We start from the raw sequence: 19,230 nt of genomic DNA, 5'->3' as shown, positions 1-19,230 counted from the left end.
ATTGGTCGAAAGGGTGTGGTTATAATTAAAACCTCATATCTGTTCTTGTTTCAGTGTCATTACCGTGAATTATAATCTTGGGTAGATGATTTTTATCACATAAACATAAATTTCCCATCTCTGATGTTGGAAACACTGAACTATGCATCATTCAGTTATCTTAGTGCTATGGTCCAGAGCTGAGGCATGTCTATAAACACTTCTATAAGTGGAAAAGTCAGTAAGGAGTATAAATAACACAAATGTACAGCTTTGGTTTCTGAAATTGTGTCAAAGGTAAATTGGCGCTTTGTGGATCTGGTCAAGTAATATTAATAATTAACTTTACAGCAAAGTTGACAACTGTGCCATTTACTATTTAGCAGAGATCAAATTTGACAAATGTATGATTTTATGTAAACTAACTGGTACTTTTCTTTTTTTCCTTCTTCCCATTTGCTCTGCCTTTGCTGCTGTTTTGCCTGTAGACAGAGATTCCATCAAGGTAGGACTCAAAATTACAGATGAAGGAATGGCTTAAAAGGGGGCTCTCGATGATTTGAATAAATGTAGCAATGGATTCTTTGAGATTTACAGGATGATTTGGTGGGCTGTACCAAATAGTGGTAAACTGCGTTTTTGTATTGCTTTCAGTTGTGCGTTTGAGATTTTTTAAGCTATTGGTCCCATTTCTCTATCAGAATGAGATTTATAGACCAAGATTGAGTTATAAGATCTGGCTTGCATTGCTCTTTTTATTATGTCTTTGCCATGTGAAAAAGAATAACGGCTTTTCTTCAGTTAAGCTTTGGCTATAAGATGAATAATAATGGGAAAAAATTGGTTTTTAAGGAAATAAACATTTTGGGAAACAGTTCCATCCTACAAAACTCTTTATCAAAACATTTAAGAGCATTTTTCTTCACCAGAAAGAATTTTTTTTTTTTTTAATTTAATGACATCTTGTTTTCCAGTATAGCAAGTTATTCTCCTTAGGTTTTGCATTTGTCTTATCTGCCTTCTCTGTCTCTTTATAGAGAAGTTGTAGGGAAAGAGGAAAAGTAGTTAGGGCCTGATGATTTGGATGTGCTTGTGTAATACCATAATGGGGTATGCTAAGGATGCCTGAATTTATATAGTAAGCAAACAAGAAAAACAGGCTACCACGGCAGAAAATGAGTAAAATATGAAATTGCCTGGTAACTTTTGAGCCAGGCACAATGTAAATATGCTACTGTATTGTGGATAATTGTATTACACATGCTGTTGTATTTTGTATAGATTAGAAAGCAAGGGCAGTTCTCAAGCATTGGCCAAAGCACAGATGCTGTCAATTCCTTTTCTTGTATTTTACAACAGTTGAATGTTTTGGAGCATAGGCAGTTACATCTCTTGCAGTTTTTTTTGGTTTGTTAATTTTATTTATTTATTTATATATTTTTGGTTGCATTGGTTCTTCGTTGCTGTGCGCGGACTTTCTCTAGTTGCTGCGAGCGGGGGCTACTCTTCGGTGTGGTGCGCGGGCTTCTCATGGCGGTGGCTTCTCTTGTTGCAGAGCACGGGCTCTAGGTGCGCAGGCTTCAGTAGTTGTGGCATACGGGTTCAGTAGTTGTGGCTCGTGGGCTCTAGAGCACAGGCTCAACAGGTGTGGCACACAGGCTTAGCTGCTCCGCGGCATGTGGGATCTTCCCGGACCAGGGCTCGAACCCGTGTCCCCTGCATTGGCAGGTGGATTCTTAACCACTGCGCCACCAGGGAAGTCCTCTCTTGCAGTTTCTAATGAAGTTATGTATACGGAGACTAAAATCTTTCCCTGAAACCACCTGTGCTGTCACTTTGAATGCCTCTTTATTCCTCGTCCTTTTATAATAAAAGGGAAGTAGGGGTTTTTTTCCCCCAAAGTCATTAAATGGTGGAAAATAAAATGTATCTATTTTACCCTTCAAGAATCTTTGTAATTTGAAAGGGTATCTGCACACCCATAGAAATGTCAACGTTTACAATTGGAACTGCACACATTGAATTATTTAATTATGCATTTACAGCTGTGTACTTTGTTGTATAATATGAACATCAGTACCTAAATTAAAAAGCATTCTTAATCAGAGTGTAGTAAGTATTCCACACAGATGTACTTAGGAAGTAGTAAGTAGATGCATTGACCAAGATTTGCTGGTAGCAGCCGTTGGAAAGCCTGTCTAGTTATTCTGAGGCCAATAACATAAACATTCCCTGCTTCATATGATAAATACATACCTTCAGGCAGGCCAGCGAACTAAACAAAAGCCTCCTCTCATGCCCCACTCCCAGAAGACTGTGAAAATATTTATACTCCAGTGCACACTTTTGTGTCAATTACGTTTTATAGTCCCTCACGTCAGAGTAGGGTATATTTTGAAATCATCTATAATCATTCAGGATGAGTCTGGGAGTGAGTATCTATATAGCTTGGAAGCCAGGGGAAAAACAAAAGGAAATGGAGACGGATGATTTTGCCTTGATTTATTATGGATTGGTAGCTATAAATAGATATTTTTTTGGGTACCGTTCTTGAATTTGAAGTCGTGATGTGTCAGGTTTGGGGCTGTCCTGTGGCTTTGCAAGGTGAAATAGTTCACTCATTTTTGTAAATGTGTTCTGTGATGCTCAGAGAAGCAGTTAGTTGCTTGTTCCATCGATCGTCCTCATCCTCCCGTAAGTGGTTCCTGGTTAAGAGGGGCTTTTTATGATTGTCTGCTGTGTGACTAGAGATGGTTTTTATCATCCGGAGCATGCCAGTTGCCTGCAGCTGGAGTCGGGCTTGTATGAAATAATTTATTCATGCAGGATAATGCTCCTTAACATTTAACAGGTAATGAACGTGACATAAATTTCCTTCTTGCTTTTAATTTTTCCCTTTCCTCTTCTAATGTGCAAACAGGCAGCTCTGGTACTCTAAATAATAAGTAATTTTTGGCCATCTGTCAAAAGGAAATTTCAATACAAATTTAAATTAATGGTGCCTGAAATTTTTTATAGCTCCTCTAAAAGCCTCTAATGTGCAGAAAATTCTGAATCTGCTGGTAGTAATTAGTGTTGCATGTAATGAGGATGTGGGCAATGTTATACAGCCCCAGTGTAACATTTTGTTATGGTAGCAAAATTTTGATTTATGCAAGGTTGTGGATGGATTTAATTGTGAGAGACACTTTAAAATGTTTTTTTTGACGTTACAGATTATTAAACAGGGCAGATTTCAGAATAGCTTATAAAATATAAATTTAAACTTACTGTAAAGATTCAGGTAATTAAGGTGCTTTACCTTTAGGTATCAAGTAAAAATGAAAGAAATTCCCGTGTTAAAATGTTGGGCCTTTTTCTTCCTTTTCTTTTCTCGGAAGTTCTGTGACCACTAAACCAAATGCTATTGGCTTTATTGACCTTGTTTTCTATAGCTCCAGTAGCCAAGTTCATTCCTAAGCCTGTTATTTACAGACCTGTATCTAAAGTTTTTCAACAAGGATGGAGAATGTAAATATGGACCTACAGGAACAAGCACTGTAGGAGCCCAAGAATCGTTTTATTTAGTGAGGAGAAACCAGAATGGTGTGTGCTCTAGGGCTGTTAAAGTAAGGATCCGAGGCGCCTGCTTGTTACTCGGCCATCCAGTGTCCCCATACATGTGCCCACACTAAGCCTCGGATTTGGGGCCGAAAATGGCAGGAAACTCAGACCACAGTCCACTCTCACCCTTAGCTGATAGGGTGGAAAGCCCAAAATAGGTTCCTACTTCTCTTTCCTGAGTGGGGACTTTCTAACTTCTTCTATGGTTTCTTTTTGAAAGGATATAAGTGAAACCAAAGAAGCATTTTCTGAGGTAATGAAAGCTTCCACTGCCTATCCCTCCTGTGGGCTGAGGGGTAGAAATGGGTTGGCTCCCAAGTGGTGAGCGAGCAGACATTCCCACGTGCTGCCAGGAGCTTCCTAGCTGCTGGAGGTCCCGGTTCGTGACGAGCGGTCATTAGGTTCCTCACATCACTCTCCGTTTCCACCTGATTGGCTGACATGATTCAGAGCCGTGAAGGCCAGATTGCCTAAAACTTAGTAGGAATCTGAGATTGAGAAATTAGTCTCATTACACCCCAAATGTCTACAGCTTCTAGCAAAAACTAGCCACCAAAATCAAGACCAACTTGAATATAAATGGCAGAATTCACTATCACCAACTATTGATTAGCTCCATGACCTCTCCCAAGTTGGTATTATTGTGCTTATTATTACCTCCTAAGTCCTTCTTATGTATATTATGTATCCTGTTTTTTATCCTGAATGCAGCAACCTCAAGTCAGTCCTGTGAGGGATTTGCCATTTTTTATTTGTAAAATATAGCATAAGTCCATTTTTTTCCCTCTAAGTGGTGGTGTTTTTATTTTTATTATTTCGTTGGATTGTCTTCCCCAGAGTGCCATGTGCATCATCGAAGAGTATGATCATTTTTAGTGATTTGTACATTGCCAAATTAATCTCCAGAGCGCTGCAACATTTAAAAATGCCATATGCGATATTTGAGTATGTTTCCACACAATCCACCAATACTGAACTTTATAGCTTTTGTAATTTTTGCTGGTATAAGTATGGATAGTGCACTTTTTAAAAAAAATTTACATATAGATATTTTTCAGGCTAAATGCTCTTCTGTGGGTATATATACTATATCACCCCCCCTCCCCCCAACCCTGTCCTGCATGGATTCTTTGTTTTTGTTTAAGGGTTTTCATAATGATCTGCTTATTAGTTGTATCTATGGCAATGCCTGTTTATTCTGTCGTAGCTATATTTTGGTGTTTATTCTATGGAGATAACTAAAACATGATACGGTGCTTTTCTTCTTGTCTCTCCAGTTATTCTCTGTTGGCAATAAAGGTTTATCAATGAAAATTAGACTAAGGCTCCTTTTATGTTCAAATTGAAGTGTATGATTCGGGCCAAGAAAGCACTTTTGCCTCATTAGTTGGGTGTTACAGGTGAAGGTGGGTTTTTAGCTTGCATTAACAGAATGATTACTTCTATTTGCCGCTTCACTTTGTACATCAAGACTTAATGGTGAAGGGTTCTGTTCCAGGATCTTGTGTGACCTGTGTGACTTGGCTTTTGTTCCCCTCTGCCTCTTTTTCCTGTTGCAAAGGAATATCAGTCTGAAAAGAGTGTGCCTTTTAATATGTTTAACCCCTTGCATGTCCTGTGTGGGAGAAAGCAGAGAAGAAACCACTTGAAGGAGGAGAGGTTGGCCAGTAGAAGAGAGGGTAACTGGCCCAGGCAGTTTCGGTTTTAACACTCACTCCCTTTCCCCCATAACAACTGTGTGACATAGGAAGGTTTGTAATCTTAACCCTTGGTGAGAAAGCTTGGTGGGATTAATTGCCTAGAGACTTTAGAAGGACACATTATATAAAGACAAAGGCCTAGAGTTGAAATCCATAAAATACTATAAAGAGAAGGTATAATCAAAAAACCCCAAAAAACAAAAAACCCTGAACACTACCGACAAACTAAACTGTAGTGGGGCTTGCACTATCTCCTATTTTCCCCTTAGTCATCAGTAATCTGAGAAAAGAAGGTATGCCATTAAGGGCTGTGACTTGGACACTCCAGTTTATCCACTCTAACCTCTGTGGACCCTAGTTGCCTAGTCAACCCCACTGATCTCTGAGCATGTATAGCTCATAGTTCAGATTTCATTGTGGAGGTAGGTGGTGAGGAAAGGTTTATTGATTTATTATTCGTATCGCATATGAGGAAAGGTTTAGAGGTGTTGAGGCCTTGCCCAAGGTCACACAGCCATTGCCATCCTCAAAGGAAAGCTTTCTGGGTGGCTCAGTCTCCTCCTGTGTTATTAAAAATTTGAAACATACTCGGCAGTAGAAATAATAGTGCCAAGGTCCTCCATATCCTTCACATCAAGGTATAAGAGCTATCGATTTTTAGTCACATTTTAATCGATTCCTTTCTTTCTTTGCTAAAATATTCTGAAGCAAATTCCAGCATGCGTTTTACCCTTATGTACTTCATTACCTAAAATGAACACATTTCTCTAAACAATGGACATTTTTTTAGTAACCATAATGCCTTTAATCACTTAATAAACATAATGCCTTGATAGCTTCTAATATCGAGCCTATAAGCAGACTTCTTCGATTATTTCAAATAATTGGTTTGCAAGAGTTTCCCTCCTTTTAAAATTTTTCCTGTGCCACTGATTTGTTGAAGAACCTGGGCCAGCCTTCCTACGAATGGCCCATATTCTGGATGTCTCTGCATGCTTCCCAGTGGTGTCAAGAGGACTTTCTGCTGAATCGTACTAGGAAGAGTCTTTTTCTTATCATGAGAGAATGGGTAGAAGAATGACGTCTAGGTTTGCATGTACATGTTGGTGATAAACAGTTCAGTGAAGTTTACCAATAATCGGGGAGTAAAATTTTTAGAAATGTATGCTGATCATCAATAAATAGAATTCTATTTGTATCCTTTTGCCTTCAAACACAGACTGTGATGTATTTGCAATCCAACTTCACTTTCCAAACATACATATTGCTTAAGCTAGGCTTTTAAAAATACATTTCCAAGTAGGGTTTTTAAAATATATTAAGTACATCTATTTCCTTAAGGGTGTAGTGTCCTAGATGCCCCGTGCTCCAGCACAACATCGGTCTCTCCCACTAAATTCTTAGCTCCTTGAGGGCAAGAATCTTATCTTCTTGGTGGAACTGTACAGGAGGACAAATCAAGGATGAGTAAGAAGGGAATTGTAATAGAATTAGGATTCTCTTCTCTCTCTAGGTCAGCTGTGTGTCAATGGGCAAGTCATTTAACTTCCCTGGATCTCAAAGCTACTACTCCTGGCATTTTTTCCCAGGCATTTGGAATGTAGATGTTTCCTTATGTTATTCAGTCCTGTCCTATAAATGAATTTTACAGTACACATCTTATACCATAGGGTATGTTTCAGCAATAAAGTTGGCCATACCATTAGCCAAATAAACACAGTGGTAATTATATTTCATTTTGGGTGTTGAGTGGTAGGGGAATAGATTAATGTTCTAAAGTATACCTTTCAAGGATTTAATGTTTAACTCTTTGAATTTTCCAAAATAAGATGGTAATTTAAAATTAAGTGTTTCAGCATTATGCTTGCTTTTTTATTTCATTGTAGAAGTATTTGTTTCTGCCATGTATTTTCCTATTTAGAGTTACCTTATCACAGAATAATCAGGAATTTTGTTCTATGGGTTTATGATGCAGTAATTTGTTCAGTATTAATTGATACCTGCCTCTAGGCGTGTAAGCTGTGTGAAATGTAACAGGTGCCCTAATTCCAGAAAATACGTTATAATTGTTTGTTTGTCGAACAGATGAATAAATATCTTTAGGGCATAGCTGGTCCTCAGGTGGTGAGCATGAATGGATTAGTGATGGGGGGGTGGGGCTGTCTCCACCAATCACTGAGGCAGAACAAATATTAATTAGCAGGGGCGGGGCTGGTTGTGGGGCCTGCCTTCCCCAGCTGATTTTTGGCAAGGGCAGTTTAATTCTTTTCCTCCATAAACCGACCCTCTTAGTTACCAGACATTTTCATCCCCATGTTTAATGTCTCTAATGTTCTTAATTAGAATGCATTTCATCTCTTGCAAAAATATTACATCATAAAGTTTTTATTCAACATGTTTTTTTTTTTTCAATTTTAAAGGGGCTCAATATTTATTTGTTTAAACTGGCGTTTGAATTTCAAAAGCATTTGTTTCTCAAAATGTAGATAATTCTTCCAAAAGAATTATTTTGAAAGAATGGTTCATAATCTTTTTTATATTCTTATATAGTAACACTTACCATAACCCACTCTGGAAAAATCATAAAATTACCCAGGGGGACGCTCAGTATCGTCACTTCTCTATTTCTTGAATTATTTCTGCTACAACACTTAACTCTACCCAACTTGTATATTTTGTTTTATGGTGCTTTTGAAGTGCTTCAAATATCTTCTGGGTTAAAGACTCTGTACACCTGGGGGCCACCCACTAACAAGGGCTGTAATTTTGGACGTGAAGAGGAATCATATCTAGTAATTACCATGGCAGCTGCCTTGGGACAGGGTTGAACAGAATTCGGGCTTCATGAAAGAGGACTGGAAAGGAAGTTTGCTGAGGGCTGACTAATACCTGCTCTAAGAGTTTTGGATCCTTTTAAATAAACTTGCTGTTAGATGAAACTAATGAAATCATATTTCAAGACTAAATGCTGCTTAGATCTGGCAAATCAAAACTAAATCTTAGAGTTTAAATACTTGGTTGTTCTACTTTGAATCTAAAAACTGAACAAAGTAAGTAATATGACTTTATCGGATTCATTATTCAGAACCAGTCCAAATATTTCAGTTATGTAATAAATTTTAACACTTTAAAAAAGCATTTTAAGTGTCAACTACTAGTATTGTCACTTTAATGTCTGTTTATGTGTGATAGTTGTAATTGGTGGCTAAGTACCCTTCTCCCCCCATCCCTAACGGGAAAACAGCAACATACACATGCATGAAATCTACTCAAGTGCAGTCTGCCTTTCTTCCCTCACACTGTTTGTTATTCCATCCCTTCTTCAACCACTAATGTTCATGAAAAGCTTACACTTTCCGGTCCCTCACCATGGCTGTAGGGTGAGCTTGAATTCTTTTTCATGAAAATGGACTCATTATTTATAATTGTATCACACCCTAAGGATTCATGAATCTCCCCCCCCCCCCCCAAATTGGTACTTTTCAAGTTGCTGAGTGTTGATATTTAAGGGAAAAAGGAGAGGGGAGGGGGAGGAAAGGTAAACAGGTTAGTGATGCCACCCAATGAGAGAAGCCAGTAGGCAATATAATAATACCTCATTTTTATTTATTCTTCCTTATGGTCATTTAAATTACTTTAGAAATTTTTGAGTATTCATTTATCTTTCTTTAAAATTCTGTTTTCTTGAGCGACATTTGGCCTTTTGAACAACAAAATAAAATTGGAAATGCTAATGTTTTGAGCCAACCAAAGGAGGAAAATAAAAATGTCACCATGGTAACAAAGCTGCTTTCTAGATGGTTTCCTAAGATATGCCTGAACTAGAAGCAGATGTCTGATTTGAGAATCTTGCCTCCTTCAGTGTAAACAAATAACTTCTGGGCAGGTGTTGGAAATAATATGGAAATCCTATTAAGGGGCCCCGGGTTCCTGTCAGTCAGGAAGCCCGTGCCACAAAAGGGCTGGTTGTCACATAAAGGAGCAGAGTAAATTCTCATTAGGCTTGAGCTTTTCCCAGGAAATGATTGTCTCGGTGTGTTCTTTCTCCTGTGAATCTGAATGTAAGCTGTTGCTTCTATTGATCTATTCACTGGCTTTATTTTTCTCCTCTTCATTCCAGATCCTCCCTCGTCCCCGCCAGCCTGTATTCTGTATTCTCCCCTTCACCCACCCCTTCCCTTTAGGTTAACACTTGATCTGTGCTACTGCTCTGAGAGTTGTGACATTTGTGATTTTAACCTCCCACCCTGAGTGGGGGAGGGAAGAAAGTCACTCTTCATCCCGGGGCCTGTTGGACAAAGAAACAGGCTGATTAGACCGAGTCCCGGGGGCTGTTAGGAACCACACAGCGAGAGGCAACCACAGTCCTGAATACTGTTCTGTGTACATTTACTTGGAGTTAGAGTTTTATGAATTAAGCAGAAACTAAAAGCATGAAGAGACAGTGTTTTTATGAACTTTTCAAAACGTATGTAGTTGTCTGGTAAGCCAATAAAACTGCGCTGTCCAGTATGGTTGCCACTAGCCACAGGAAGCTATTAAATTTAAGATAGCTAACATGAAATAAAATTTAAAAATCTAGTTTCTCGGTTGCACCGGCCACACTTCAGGTCTTCGGTAGCTGCGTGTGGCTGTCTGTCATAACTGCCCTACCAGTGCAGGCGTGGAAGAGAGCCATCATCACAGAACGTTCTGTCGTATAGGGAGAGACTTTGGCCTGGTAAGGCTTGCTGGTTCTGCTCTTCCGTCTGGTGAAAACCGACCCCTGATAGTCAAAAGCAAGGTTCCTCCTGATGCACAGAAAATAAGGGGCATGTGTGTGTGTGTTCTGGTTTTGTAGCTTCTTTACTGTTCTGAAGTGGTTGATATGGTCGACTGTACTAATACAGTGATCTTTTAAATGGTTGTAGGCCTTTCCCCCCCCGCCCCCAACCAGTGGAATTGGTTGAGCCCTTTAACATGGATCTTCCCAAAGTGGACCCCCAGGAGATGCATTTTAATGTTTCTAGATAGGAAGTTGAGGCAGTTTGGTGGCGGTGGGGGGTTGGAAGGCTATGCATAACGATGCTCTTTATAAAACTCAGAAGGTTAAATGTGGATAAACACTGAAAACAAGGCTTCAGAAAAGCCACACTATTATTATGCAGCATTTCTCGGACTATAGTCCCCGAGACACAGTTCATAAAGCCAATAAAGCGCGCACTGGTGGTCTCCCGTTGCCCTAGCAACGGACCATGGGGCACTGTGTATGTGCAATGCATGAACATCTGTGAATTAATCTTTTTTGGTTTGTTCTTTTCTTGGCACTGATTGGGCCACTCGGGCTTGTGCCTGTGACACTGTGTGTGGAGGGGTAATCTGGAGCAGTCCCCAGGACCTAGCTCTCAAGTGGATGCTGGAACAGCAAGTGAAGGGAGATTTATCCCGGTGGTGCATCCAGCAGTGCAGGGATTTGGCTTGACGGCACTCTCAGTGGGACGTTATTAGCTTACTTTCTGGTGCATGGGGAAATGAATAAAAAATTTCCTAGTAAATCTGGGCACTGTTGGGTTTATTGGGCTGCCCTGAAAAAATAATCTTTAGAGAAAATTGAAATAATCACTTGTGTTTATACCACAGTTATCAGGACTTGAAAGGTGTCTGAGTTATTCCACACCCTTTGCCCCAGCCCCAGTCCTGCACCAGGGATTATAACCAAAGAGTACTGGACTAGTCAGAATGAGACTCCTGAAGCTTAGGCTGGAATCTGTTTTGATAAGAAAATCGTGTAGTAACCTAGTCTGACCTTATTTAGAGAAATTTTGAACTGAGCTGGTGACAGTTTTGCCCTTGGGAGAAGAGAGCAGGCTATGACTAAATGGAGACACATCCAGGAACAATACTTTGGAATTGCTTGATTAGGAGTTACTCCCCCACTCCGAACGGGATTGTCTTCAATTCTTGCCCCCAACACAATTTTCAGATGGGCACCCCTCCCTCAGCCTGCAGTACCCTCCACGTACTGTGTGTGTCCCGTTGCTCCTGTCAGCGCCAGATGCTGCCTTGTTAAATCATTTGCTCACCCTTGTCATTTTCAGTTTCCTTCTCTTCCTTTTTTCTCCTTCTACCCTTTTTTCTCCGCCTCCTTTCTCCCTTATGGGTTGACCCTCTTTCCTGGGGAGGAAAGAAGAATATTACGTATGAAATGTCTCACGTTGGATGTAGTCTGTTATGTTTAACCTGTAGGGTGAGAAATTTTGTTAATAAATGTATGAAGACGAAACTCAGTGCTTTGTGCTAGTCCATTCGATTTGCTTGATTGTCACTAATATTGAGGGGCTTTTAAGTAGGAAGAACTATTTGTCAATTCATATGTTTTCCTTTGCACATTAAAAAGACACAGCTGTACCTCTGTAGCTGAGAGATTTTCCTGATTTCCTGTTAGACAACTGAGCAAAAATTATTATTTTAATGGTTTCTGACTTCGCAACCTGTTGGTATTGATAGATGAACTTGAAAATTGAGCAATGCAGTTTGAATAAACTATTTAAAGTTAGTCAGTAGGTATTGATTGGCAGCTGTAGGGCAAATAGGCCTGCACTGCGTCATTGGGGGTGCATAGTAAAGATTAGATGCAATCCCTTTCCTCAAATCGTTTTCCTATTAAAGTATGGAACTGAGATATAATGTCTTCTGAGTAGAATAAAATACACTAGTGGATTGTTCCCCTTCATTTCTCTGAGCTTCCAGTTAGTCCTGAATTCTCTTAAAATGTGCATATAGAACGAGTCTATGCTGATTGGAGGACTAGCTTCTGAAGGCAGTCTTCCCGGGAAGCTGCCCGGGCTGACGTGCAAACACATGCAAACAGGGAACCTTTGGCAAACACCAACAGCAATGCCAGTGGCAACGTTCTGTAGCCTCCCCAATCTTGATGGTGCCTTTTACTCTCATTCAGATTCTGTTTTGTAGGAATCAGTGAAACAATTGGACCACAGAGCTAAAATATTATCATCAGACTTCTGGGTGTTTCAGCCCACTCACTTGCTTTTCAGGTAGTTTCTCTGAATGAGGGAAAAAAAAAAGTTTTCTGTTGCTGCTCCCAGTAAATAGCCTCTTTTCCATTCAGATGGAATTTTCTTCTTTCAAGAGTCTTTTTTAAAGTTACCAACTTTGTAGTTGTTACCTGAATGCAGCCTCAGAAATACAACAGTTACAGGGAATATTAAAGACTTTTAGAAGGAAGTAGAATTCTCAACTTGTGTTTTTTGTGTCCTGGACAAGTATTTGTTTTTTGCAAGCACAATTCGTTATGCCCCAAACTAAAAATTCTTACACACTCATGGTAAGAAGTGAAAATTCCACAGTAATAAATGGCAGTGAGTAAGCTGGCTGTAGTGAGGAGAGGAAAAGAGTTTGAATGAGTTTGAATCTCTGCTCTTTCCTTCATCTGTGTTTGACAAAATGTGTTAAAAGCAGTAATTTTGTAATCTGGATGTTTGAAGGCTGGAAAAGGAAAGAGAACACAAATAATATAGAAAGGAAAAGGTTTGCAGCATTCTGATATTTTATCCTTACTGTATGTACTGACCCAGCAAATGGGAATAATCCTTGAATTTTATTTTTAACTTTTTAACTCTTATTGTGTTTTTAAAATACTTATAGAAATAAAATCATACTTTCGTTACTGTTGTAGGTATGTGGATCTATAAAAACAAATGGGAAAAAATTCTCACGTGATTTTCTTATACACAGTATTGCAGTGGAACAGTTGGTGGTAGGAGTGGTCTCAAAAGTTGGGGTTCCCAAAACTGTACACAATACCTTCCTGTTGGGCCAACCCCTAGCCTTTGTGGGGCCTGGTAAAGATTACAAATAGAGGCTCTCCTACCATATGTTTAAGTATTTTAAAGTTATAAATTCAGTTAATAAATAACCTTCATAATTTTCTGAAAGGCCAGGTTTGAATTTACAGTTCTCAGGCTCCTTAGGAGTTCATTGCTAGACGACATGGGCCTTCACATACTTTCTTGTAGATGCCCCAGCTCTCACGTCAAGCTTCATTACACCCCAGTGACCTCCTCGCGTCTAGGTATGCCCACACCAACAGTTATGTCTGCCTCTGGGAGGCTCCAGGAAAAAGAACTGAGTTGACCCTGACCGTGAGCCTTTGGGCAGGAAATTTCAGGGTCCTGGTACCCAGCTCATGGTTTAGAGGCGGGTAAGCAGAGGGTGTGGATGGGGACGTCCCCTCGGTCCTGAGGGAGGGGCTCTGCAGGATGGGGGCCTGGACCCCAGGTCAGGCGCCTCTTATCAAGCTATTTGGTTTGTATATGATTGCACAAGCCTGTACATTTAAGAGGAAAGAAAGGGAAGTGGGGATTTGGAACTGTTACATCTCAAAGTAATTCTTTGTTAAATAAACATCAACATTTTATTCAAAATTAGGCCAGGAAATTGACATTGTCAAATACAATCTATGCTTTGTAGGTGGTTAACTACATGCTTTGTACTTTTAAACTATGCTTTGTGGGTGGTTAACACGTGCCTAACTATGCTTTTAAAATACTCCATTAAAAATCATAAATGCATATCATACCTGTTCACAGTGCATGAGAAAGGCAGGGGGAAACTTTTAAAGCTGAGGAAGGTAAAAGACAGTGGAGCACCATAATCATGGGTTGCCCTGAATGGCCGAGGGGCCTTCCCCTGCCCCGCCCCCCCCACCCCCCCACCACCCCGGTCTGGGCCACAGGGAAGCAAGCGTGGGCCTGTAGTGACAATGCCCAGCAAAGTTAGACCTAAAAGGATTACTTGTAAAGACTCTGCTTTCTTAGACCAAAGATTATCACTTGGAAGTAACTTAGGTCATGATTTCTGTTTTCATCTGCTTTTGTCCCTTTCATGTGCTTCCATGGTTGGACAGCTGGAAGTGCCCCAGAAATATTTGAAGAGCCCTGTTTCGTAGTTTACATGGAAAGTCGTTGAATAATTCACACAACAAATGATTAGACAAGCACTTGTCCATCTGACTGAGTTATTCTACATGTTTGCTGAAGCAGGGAAGGAGGAGCACAGTGTCTCCTCCTGCAGAGGGTATACAGTGGCCGTATTGACCCATCTAGTTATTGGGTTTCAGCCTTTTGTTGACATTGTTGTAAATGAAAGCAGCCCTGACGAGCTCGGAGCAGCTGGGCTGGATAATTGTGAAGGATTCATGCTTGTTGCTGTTACCCCCAGTGTTTGCAGTGGGTTGTTTGCTTTGACTTTTGTTGAACTGTTGACAAAAGCATTAGATACAAATGGGAACAAATACAGTGGTGAGATGCCAGGAGGGCTTGGCAGTAGTAGTGGTTTTCATTCTGACTTAAATGGGGGATGTCAGAACTTATCTGGATGGGAAATGGAAGGTGGTGTGTGTGTGTAGAACTGTTTTCTTTACAGGCACCTGGAAAATCGTTTGCTGTTTATGTACCTTGGCTCACAGAGGTGAGAGAATTAAGAGGCCACCATGTCTTGTAATCTTAAAAAAAAGCCACTCTGTACTTACGCCCTTCAGGTGTGTTGCTGGCCAGGAATGCTATCACAGAAATGGTTTCTGGATTCCCCCTCCCCAGCTTAAAAACATTTTTTTTTAAATAATGGAAGTATTTTGGATTGGGGAGATGACAGGCATGACGTTGAGGTAGGGAGGATTAAGAAAAACAGTATATGCTAAAATAGTATAGCTAGCAAAATGGAAGTCATTTACTGGAACGCTTTTAATTTGGTTTAAACAAAATACTCTTTTGTATATTCAGATGGGGAGTAGCTCAGCTGTTGTGAAGCCAGAAAATTAATGGTATTTTTAGTGAAATAGCAAAAGCATGTCAACAACATAGCTGCAGATGATAATGCTGGCATTTTATTCATGAGGAATTATCAGTGCAGGTTACTGGACAACATAGTGTGACTGAAAATGATTGAGTGTCAGAGAAGCCACTGTCCTTCTGCACGATGATTTCATTTTGCATTTGGTCTTCCTCGGGCTTCATTTGTGCATATATTTTCCCTATCGCAAACCAGAATATAAGGTCTTCTTGGCTGAGAGTTGTATGCATATTTCCCGCCCCCCCCCCCCCCCCTTAAAATGCCTCGGAGTGAACGTTCTCTTTTGAGTGTTGACTGAAAGGCTGCAGAGTGTGTTTTCAGTGCACAGATGGTTAGTGGAGGTGGGTGGACTTTGGAGAAAGGTCCCTCTGAAGAATTCATCTGAATACGTCTCCGGGAGTTGTCTAAAAACACCAACCAGAAACCTTACCACAATGCAGGAGGTGGATAACTATCACAGAATTTGCCTTCCTGGCAAGTAAAGGATTTGGAATACATAGTAAGGGCCAGAAAAATGTTTATAAAACATGGGCAAGGATAAACAGAAACTGTATTTAGGAAGTTGAAATACCCTTTGGGACAATGTGTTTCCGTGATATGATAATGGAAAGTTTACTGAAAATGTATTGGAGTGGTTCTGTTAAGTCATGTCTGTGTGTTTGGTCTCCAGTTTTGGTCCGGAGCACTCTGGGTGCCGTCAGTAAGATGTTCTTTTGTTGGTACTGCTTCACCCGGTGTCAAGGCAGGGAGGCGGCGGGTGCTTCCTCTTCGGTGTGTTCTGTTCTCCAATATTATCTGTCGGACTCTCCTCCTCTACCAGTGACAGAAAGAATAGACCTACCTTTATGTAATTGTTCTTTGGTTCCAGTACCTCATATGACCAAATCTTAAGGAATTAAAGTGGAGAAGAATAGGAATTTACTGAGTTTATGTTAAAAGTGGGAATGTTAGATTGTTTTAATCTTTGCAGCATCTCTAGTCCTAGAGACTAGTAATCAGTTGGGAGGTGGGGGGGGTGACTTCATGGGCAAATTGGTTAAAAAGGACTGCAATCCGAATGCTCCCCGGGCAGCAACTTGGGGTGGTATTTTGTTTATTTCATCACTAGGCAATCAGGTGTAGGGACCTAGATCTGAAGTTCATAAGGAAGAAATCCCTGAAAAGACTGTACTGAGTGGGGATAAATGCATCTGTGTGACCGAGTAGGTGATGTTTCTGACAGAGGTTGGTCTTCAAGGGAGGAAGGAGGTGGGGAAATCATGCAAGTTAGAAAACGTGGAAAGACAGTCAGGCAAGAAGTTTTCATTGTTAACAAGCAAGAAGAAGAAGTGAGAGAGACTAAGACTCCACAGACTTGACTCAGCATGAATCCAAAATTATAAGAGACCTTGGGCAAAAATAACAGTAAAAGGCTTACCAGTGAAAGGAATGAGTTCCAGAGAAATTCACTTAGGCCAAGACAAATAGATCGGCCCGCTGCACCCCTCAGGCCGTGGCCAGGGCCACAAGGGTGAACATATTTTGGAAGAGACCGGTTTTACAGCCAAATCTCTTCCGTCCTCCTTTCCCACTCACTACTGGAGCAGCACTCGTGTTCGCTGTGCTCGTAAAGCTAAAATTAACACCCTTGTAAAGGGTGACTCAATGCGGCTCTTTGTACACTCAGTTTGAACCACACTTCTCAATATTGGGAAGCTGGTGGGTGTTGGGACCTGTCCATATCTGTGCACGTGACACGCTGTGAACCCCAGCCAGCCGGCAGGTGCAAGGCAGTGCAGGGATGCTGGTTAGAAACGCAAGCTCTGGAGTCGGGCGGCCTGGGTTCAAACCCTGCATTCTTGCCATTCACCAGCTTTGTGGCTCCGGGCAAGCTACGTCCCTCCCGTTCTGTTTTCTGTCAGGGGGGAGTGGTAAAGGTAAATGTTCAAAGGTGCCTGACACTTAGTAAGTGCTCAATGAATCTTACTATTTTTTTAGTGTACAGTATGGATAATTTGAAAGTAATTTGGTTCCATTTATTCTTGGGGGGGTTAATCTTTAAACTAACTTGAATTCCACAAGCAAACACCAGGCTGATAGCAGAAAGGAGCAAATTAGAAATGTGCCAGGCTGTGGGGGAAATTATTCTGGGATTAAAATTTTGCTGCAAAAAATCTACAGAATGAATCTTGTACGTGCAGATGGTTGAGAATTAACTTTACCTGATCTGAGCACATATTTAAGTCCAAAGGGGATTTTGTGATTCCAGATAGTTCAACCTCGGCTGAGAAACGTGGCTTTTATATTTTACAGGCAAAACCACTTGCCACTCATAATAGTTGAAATTGGAGACCAAACAGGAAGAACCTTGTGGGTTCCTGTCAGCCCGTATTCCGGTTTTAAAAGCCATTCCCCTGTTGTGCTGGGCTGTGTGCTTCTGCTGGTAGGAGAAGCTGCTGAGTAGCCTGACGGGTGCCAAAGGAGTGGCCTGAGCACCGTGGCCCGAGCTTTACCTTGCGCTTCGCAGGGAGCCTCTTTTACTCTCACGTCAGATTATCTGTAAAATGGACTTCTCCCTCCAGGATCGTAAACCGTCACAATTCCGGCGTTCCTCTCATTGTTTGGGGAGAAGGATATACCCAACAGGTGCTTGTCGAACAGCCGAGATTCTCGGTGCTTTTCATTATTTTACTACTCATGCACCTAATGCCTGTCAGTAAGGTTGGCTGTTTGGGGAAGGAGCATACATCCCCGCACGGTAATACTGCTTATTTGCAGCTCCTTCTCTTCGGGCTGAGTTCACAGAGCAGTCTCGCGAGGTGAGAGTCAGTCTTGGTCTGTCTGGGCTTTGGCAGGGGTGCATCTGAGGGGAAAAGGACGCTTGCAACATCTGGGGTGCTGGGGGCGCGCAGGCCTGGGTCCCGCGGGGCAGGCGGAGGTCTGTGCCCCACCCCTGTTTGAGCGTGCTCTCCTGAAGGTGAATGTTGACAAAAGAAGTATTCTCTCAGAGTGCTACCTGTTTGCTGTGTTTCCAGTAGAGGGATTAGCCTCAGTTTCTCTATAAAAGTGTCAACCTGGAAGATTTCATACGGCCTATGCTTTCTGGGGTGATAAGTGTGCTGCCACAAAGCTGTCTTCCAGAGCTTACAAAAATGAGAAACCCCTCCCATTGTGGGGAGACGGTGCCCAGAATGCAAATTCAGATTACTCGAAGAGTCAGTACCAACAGGGTTCAAGCAAATTCCATATTTTCTTAATAGGAATGAAAGAAGGGCCAGAGTTCTGGAAAGCAGGATAACACACTGGGCGTAGGGGGGTGCTTGCCCTCCTGGGGAGAGTGCTGGCACCGCCAGGCTTCCCGTGGGCACTGGGCAGTGAGGGCCCCTGCGCAGGTAGGATTGCAGCTCCCCGCGGGGGCCAGGGCCTGTCTGGCAAAGCCTCTGAGGGGTCTTGCGGATGACTGTTCTCTGAGAATTACTTCATCTGGGTGTTCAGAGCCATCTTCCTGGATGATCTGTTTCTCTGACAGAGAGGACCTGAGAACCACAGGGGCTCTCTTTGGGGCATCCCATTTTTACCAATCACCAAACCTTTGTTTTTAGAAAAGTGACATCTCCACTGAAGGCACAAGAAGCTATGCCCAGCTATGCTTGAGAATTCCCGAGTCTTTGTTTCTTTTTCCTTTCTCCTACCTGAGACGCCACTTTGAGAGCATATTAGCTCAGGTTTGGAAACTCACATTTCTCTGGTTATCAAAACTAAACCCCAACTGCTTCTTTGTAGAGATTTATTTTATTTAAAAGTTAAGGAAAAGGAATATACAATTCTCTAGCTCAGAAAACCCTAAAAAGAAGGTCTAGATTAAGTGGAAAGTTTCTACAGCCACAGTTAGAGTTCTGTTACAGAAACAAGAACAAGTGAGGGCAGGGGGGCGTACAGAGCACTCTCAGGGCAGGGACTCAATTAAAAATGCTTTAAAAATGTAATTCCAATCAATTTGGGTGGTCTTAGAACATTGCAAGATGTGTGAAAACATGCCTTAAATGCCAGCAACTAGTGAAAAGGGCACAGTTTCAGAAACGCTGCTATAAATTATGTGCCTTTGGCTTTCAAAAATGTA

At 41.3% G+C, this 19,230-nt stretch overlaps 1 protein-coding gene across 11 annotated transcripts in view; it reads left to right on the top strand.

The window, feature by feature from the left end:
* Positions 1–19,230, top strand: part of TLE4 (TLE family member 4, transcriptional corepressor) — a 144,567-nt gene that overhangs the window by 72,268 nt on the left and 53,069 nt on the right. For 9 of the 11 annotated variants that reach the window (XM_082470951.1, XM_082470956.1, XM_082470955.1 and 6 more), the window contains one exon: positions 468–484. In XM_082470951.1, the coding sequence (XP_082327077.1) occupies positions 468–484 (17 nt within the window). The other 2 variants (XM_082470959.1, XM_082470950.1) reach the window with 2 other exon arrangements.

Source organism: Balaenoptera physalus, assembly GCF_965194825.1.
Source record: "Balaenoptera physalus genome assembly, chromosome: 7".
Lineage (NCBI taxonomy): Eukaryota > Metazoa > Chordata > Mammalia > Artiodactyla > Balaenopteridae > Balaenoptera > Balaenoptera physalus.
Note: the sequence above shows the minus strand (reverse complement) of the source record. Positions and strands in the feature narration are given on the sequence as shown.